The following is a 7,000-nucleotide window of genomic DNA, read 5'->3' as shown; positions in this document are numbered from 1 at the left end:
AAAGTTAACATCCAACCAGGCAAAGAAAGAACAAAACTTATTATTATTTACTATTGAAATTTGTCTGCTACTATTATTATTATTATTAATATTACCAATATATTATAAATATTATTAATTGACGTTACTAATCCGCAATTCTCAAGTTACCAGAAAAAGTTAATTTTGTTGATGGCAATCAAATTAATGTTAATACTATTATATTATTGTTGTTGTTATGTTATTATTATTATTGTTGTTATTATTATTGTTGTTTTTGTTTGCCCGAGCCAGTTTTTTTTACCATAAACAAGAAGAAGGAAAGCAGGCAATCAGTCGGATTGTTGTTACGTTACACTAGGTTCTTATGCCGGCTGGTTGGTTGGTAGGTTCTAGTATATATGTAGATGTTGTTTGCATGTATGAATGTGTGTGTGTACGTATGTGTGTATGTTGTGATGTTGTGTTATATATATATATATATATATATATATATATATATATATGCGTACACAATTATAGATGCATATATGCCTACTTGTTTGTATATACGTACACTATATATTATAAATTTATATTATACCTACATACTTATATTATATATAATTATGTATGTATATATAACACATGTATTATATATATATATTCATATATATACCATAGCAAATATTATAAACAATCATCATATCATTAATCTAAAATATTGCCAGCCAATGTAATGTTTTGTATTGACTGAGTTTTTTCATTATTTTTGATAATAATAATAATAATAATATTATTATTATTATTATTATTATTATTATTATTGTTACATCCATGCAAATGTACATTTGCACGTAGGATGAATTGTTTGAAGATTGTTTGAAAAATTGAGCAGACGACTAAAATGAAGATGTTCATTGTCACTCATAAACTTATATATAAATATATATGCACGTGTGTGTCTGTCTGTCTGTGTGTGTGTTTGCGTGCGCGTGAGTTTGTCTGTGTGTACTATTGCCTATACAAAACATACATGTTTGTATACACACATATATATAATATAATTATTTGTAAAGATCATTGCGTTTTCGGCATTATTCAACTTGTAGTTGAGATTGAGATCAGAGTTGATTAATGACGAAAACGAAGTGATCTTTATAAAAAATTGTATTCATGATAGTCTAAACCCAAAATATATATACATATATATATATATATAATATGTATACACAATACATACAATACAATACACAATACATGTATATGCAAATGTTTTTCCATATTTTCCATACGACGTGTATGCGTGTTATTACAATTTATTCTAAGTTTAAAAGACTGAATCACGATTAGATATGCGTGGTATGTACTACGATACGCGCACACGCACATACATATAAACACACGCACACAGACGCATTTATATCTATATATAAATTAAACGTTTGTGTGTGTGTGTGTGTGTGTGTGTATGCGCATCCACATTTTTTTTTCATAGTAATATTTTCATCAATACAACACAAATAAGCTATATATATATATATATATATATATATATATATATATATATCACGTATATATTTATAATGTATACACATACATTATTATATCTTAAATAAACAAACTAATTAGTTAGTTAATTAATTAATTAATAACAACTAGTTATAATGATACTGTCATATCGCATCATCACATCTCATCATCTTACAGTTACCGTAAGATATGATATCTTACGGTAACTGTAATTTTTACTAACATAGGTGGATGTGAATGTGTGTGTGTGTGTGTGTGTGTGTGTGTGTGAGTGTGAGTGTGTGGTAAGGTTTGTCTAAATATAGATACTGGCGATGATCAAAAGGGAGAAATGCTTCTACTATTAATATCACACAAATTTTTACTACAATTTTTAATTTCGAACGCGTAGCTAAGTATTTAGTATTTGTTTGTTTGTTGGTTTGCTTGTTTGTTTGTTGACAATTTGTAGATACAAGTGTGTTGGAGTAGAGTTTTGAAATGATTACAATATCACAAAACGATATATGCCTACTCTTTTTGTCTACATTTTTGCATTTCACACTTACACACACACATTCGCGTACGCACATACATACCTATACATACACGTACACACCACACGCTCACAAGCATATAAATACATACACATACACACGTTCCTACATACACACATTCCGACACTCAGGCATACATACAAAAAAAATACACGGATACATATTTATTCATAATTATGCAAGCACACATACGAACGTACAAACAAACATAAAACATACTTAAAACGTACATACTAGCATATAAACATACATACAAACATACATACAAACATACATACAAACATACATACAAACATACATATAAACATACATACAAACAAATATACACAGATACGTAATTATGCAAATACACATACGAACGTACATACAAACATATAAACACACATACAAACGTACATACAAACATACGTACATCAAACATACATACAAGCGTATAACTTGCTTTATTTATATTTTTGCAGTCTGTTGTTTTGCTGCTTTCTTGAAAATATTCACGCTATTCTGTTCATCATGAACTTGTATATAAGATCTTACAACATTGGTATATATATATATTATATATATATATCACTTATATAACATATATAGCGTATATATATATATAACCATTTATATGCATATGTATGTACTATATAGGTATGTGTGCATTAAAAAACAGAAAAAAACAAGATGGAAATATGGAGAGATGGAAATGAAGAGGGTAGAGAGAGAGAAAATGAGAGAGAATGATGAAAGGTGGGAGTGAAAATTTTTATAGCGAACGTTATATCAAGAAAATCTTAATTGATTCATTTGAATTAAATGTTTGTCATATTACATAACTGGAATTATAAACGAATAGATGAATGAATGAACGAACGAACGAACGAACGAACGAACGGATGAATGAATGAATGAATGAATGAATGAATGAATGAATGAATGAATGAATGAATGAATGAATGAATGAATGAATGAATGAATAAATGAATGGATTGACATAAGAATGAACGGACGGACGATTTTTTTCAAAATATTATAGCAAAATTATAATATGCAGGTCACAGGTCATATTTTGAGCAAGCTTCGTTCGTCTCACAAGCGATTAATTTGTTGTTGTTGTTGTTGCTCTTTCTAGGAGTCGGACGAGGGTTCCAGGCGAGGTGTGAGCCAGTTTGCCACCGCGATCGGGTTTCTCCACAGATCTATTGGATTGAGGACAGTGGGATTCTGTGGACAGCTGAACAGATGTGACACATCGTCCGGATGTGTTTGGCAGAAAGGACAGATGGCGATTAATTTGTTGTTGTGGTTGTTGTGTTAATTCTATGGTTTGTTGCGTTTAATTTTGATTTGACGACAGCTAGTTTATGATGAAATTCGTTTTCTTTCCAGGTGTTGATGATATGGAGTTTTTGAGGTTCTCACAATTGATGCGATATCTCTTAAAAAAATAAAAGTTGGCAAAGCTGGTGATGTCATTAATTTGTTATTAATGTCACTGGTTTGTTGTTGACTTAATTGGTTTATTATGATGTCATTTATATCGAGACGCTTGTTCATTAATTTGCTCGATTAAACAGAACATTTGTTCTGCATAGTTTAACATTACTATTTGGTATATTAGTATTTATATATTCTTATTATTAGGTTTGTTCTTGTTGTTATAAAAATAATAATAATAAAATTATTATTATTATTAATGTGGTTGATGTTGTTGTTTAATGCCATTAATGTTGTTATTGTTACGTTACGTTCCCGTCAACATCGTTGTTGTTCTTCTTATTAGTTGAATTAATAGGACTTTTCATATTATTCCTATAGTTATTATTATTATTGTTGACGCTGTTGTTTGTGTTATCAATGTTGTTGTTTGGAGCTACTAAATATGGTTTTTTGTTGATGTTGTTTTGAGGAATTGTTGTTGTTGTTGGGGGCTGGCTGCCCTGAGATGCCGGTGGGGTCCTCCTCAGGCCCTTCAACGTCCACACCCTCAGCGTGCCATCCGTAGATCCGGTGAACAATCTACTTTCCACAAACTGTTGACGACGACGAAATAATATTTTGAAAGTTTAAAAAATACTGGTGTCATTTTTATCAAAACAATTAAAATTACAAAAATAATTACAATAACAATTAAAATAATTACAATTAAAGTTACAATAAATAATTACACTGAATAGTAATAATAATAATAATAATGAGTAAAAATAATCGCAGTAGTAGTAGAAATAGTTGTAGTAGCAACCGAAGCGCCAATAAAAATAATTGCTGCAACAGTAGTAGCAGCAGTAGCAGTAGTAACATGGTTATTATTAGTGACAAAAGGAACCTGCATAGAATTGATGGACGTGTGTGGTGGACCTCTGAAGGCCCTCCTCAACTCGCCTGTCTTCGAGTCAAAGCACAACACACTCCCATCGCTGCTGCCAGTAAACACTTTTTGTGAAAAATTTTTTTAACATAAATATTAACTAAAATTTTGTAAAAACTAAATGATTTTCCAACATTATGAAAATTGTTTCGTTAATAACATAAAGGTTACTATCATCTGCTGGCAAGATTTTTTGGTTCTTTATAACGCAATTTGGATTTAGAGAAGCACAAAGCTATCTAAATATCCTTCCTTATAGAATTCCAATAAAACTTAATTCTGCCCACCCATCCCTTCGTAGAACTTGATACAGAAGATGGTATTTGAGTGGCCGGTGAAGAGGACAGGGTCCTTACTACCCCAATCTATCGTCCAACCCCTGGCCGTCTGGTCAGAACTGCCCGTGAAGATGGTTCTGTTGACAATCTGATGGTGATGTGAGTGAGTGAGTGAGTGAGTGAGTCAGTCAGTCAGTAAATGAGTGAGTGAGTGAGTGAGTGAGTGAGTGAGTGAGTGAGTGAGTGAGTGAGTGAGTGAGTGAGTGAGTGAGTGAGTGAGTGAGTGAGTGAGTGAGTGAGTGAGTGAGTGAGTGAGTGATTCGGCAAGAACTTTTTTATATTATAGCGCCGGTGATGAATAAATTGGGAAACAGGACTATTAACGCTGACGAAAAAACAATGATGACATTGTTAGAAAGAATCAATAAAAATGATAGTGGCATGGTGATGACAATGGTGGTGACACGAAATAATTATGGGGTAATAAATTATCTTTGGCATGGAAAGAATGGAATTAATATTCGTACCATTTCCGTTGATGATGTACAATTGGTGTTGTTTATAATAATACGAAGTATAATGTTCCACAATGGAAATGGCTCGCCAAAACAAAGTGGATACAAATATCATTGTTAAACATCATGTCATCAAACCAGTGACACACACACACACACTCACACACACACACACACACACACACACACATACACACACAAACATGGATATCTAGTTCTCACATGCATACATTTATTCAGCCACGTGTGTTTACAAGTAAGTGGCAATAATACACACACGCATACATACTACCACACGAATGTACACATAACACATAGTACGCACACGCACATACGTACACATACACTCTAAACCACACAGACCGTCATGCAGATGATTCCGCCTGTATGTCCTTCATAAATCTTCAAACATTCGCCACTTTCCATCTTCCAACTCCTGACAGTTCCATCAGTGGAGCAGGTGAACAGTATCTTGGCCTCCACATCTGTCGATATGGATGTCACTATACCGGAGTGACCCGTGAACACTCGCAACGTTTGACCGGTTTCGAATGACCATGATCTTTTTCGAAGTAAGTTTGTTTAATTGAAATTAACAGAATTTATCTAGAAAAATTTTAACAATGGCAATTTTAATTAAATTTTATTTAAATGGCAATTAACAATTTTAAAACATTATAGCAATGGCAAAATTATTTCAATTATATAATCTGATCATGATAATCCAAATATAATATCAATCGCAGTGAGCAAACTTGTTAAATGAATCGAATGGATAACGTTTAAAATACATTCATAAACCTGCTAGCTCTTCCTCAAAATTTTCACCTACGCAGCAGTCAATGCGAAAAATTTGAACCATGAAACAGCAGAGGTCACCTGGCGGTCTGATCAGTGGATCCGCTTATGATGATATCCTTGATCTTTGAACTTTTCGGCATTTCATTTGGATTCAGTTGAATGAAGTCAGTTTCAAGGTCGGCGTCTTCAGCTGGTACGAAGATGAGTGGAAAGACGCAATTCGTGTGGCCGGTGAACTCCCTGATGCAATCGCCTGTGTCGAAGTCCCAGCAACGGATGCTCCTGTCGTTCGAACTGCTAAATAAGAAGTCTCCTGTGCAGACAATGCGGTTAATCCGACCTGTGTGTGTGAGTGTGAATGTGTGTGTTTGTTTGTGTGTGTGCATGAAAGTGGCGTGTTTTTAAATAAATACGTTATCGACTTTAGCGTTTAAATTTATATTTCAACTTTTCAACATAATTAGCGTTGAACATAAATTGCTTTTTTCATTAATTCAAACTTTAAAAACTTCAGCAGCGGTAAAACTTGAGCTAGCCACGCAACAAACATCAAACATCAGACAGAAGAAATTGTAAGTGACCTGTGTGCCCCTGGAAGACGAGCATGCAATCAGACACTGACATGTCCCACTTCCTCAACGTGTTGTCGGCACTTCCACTGACCACAAAGACCTCCTCGATGACCACCGATGATATGTACTTCTCGTGTCCAGTCAAAATTCCAATGCACTCACAACGCTTCGTTTTTGTCGTCCACACTCTTATCGACCTGTCCTCGCTACCTGTTGGCGAAGACAATCTTTGCAATGCCAATCAACTTTAGCAGCAGCAATCATAATTACAATAATATTAATCAAAAAGAAAAAAAAACATAATAATAAACAAACATATCAAAAATAAAATTTTGTATAAACTTTGAAGTGAATCATCGCACAACAAACCAGTGACAAGAATTGAACTGTCCTCACTGAGGGTCATGCAGTTGACACCCCCTCCATGCTCCTTCACGGCATCCAGCATGAACGT

The 7,000-nt window shown here is 33.4% G+C and overlaps 1 protein-coding gene across 1 annotated transcript; it reads right to left on the bottom strand.

Annotated features, from left to right (window-relative positions):
* Positions 1-3,751: 3,751 nt before the first annotated feature.
* Positions 3,752-6,994, bottom strand: HELRODRAFT_76689 (hypothetical protein; the record flags this gene model as incomplete). Its single annotated transcript, XM_009016249.1, has 7 exons — positions 3,752-4,045; positions 4,339-4,445; positions 4,668-4,806; positions 5,537-5,735; positions 6,053-6,314; positions 6,556-6,752; positions 6,912-6,994. The coding sequence occupies 7 exons, from the start codon at positions 6,992-6,994 to the stop codon at positions 3,752-3,754; spliced, it is 1,281 nt and encodes a 426-aa protein (XP_009014497.1).
* Positions 6,995-7,000: the final 6 nt, after the last annotated feature.

This window comes from Helobdella robusta, assembly GCF_000326865.2.
Source record: "Helobdella robusta unplaced genomic scaffold HELROscaffold_18, whole genome shotgun sequence".
Taxonomy (NCBI): Eukaryota; Metazoa; Annelida; class Clitellata; order Rhynchobdellida; family Glossiphoniidae; genus Helobdella; species Helobdella robusta.
The sequence above is the reverse complement of the archived record's forward strand: the minus strand, read 5'-3'. Positions and strand labels throughout refer to the sequence as shown.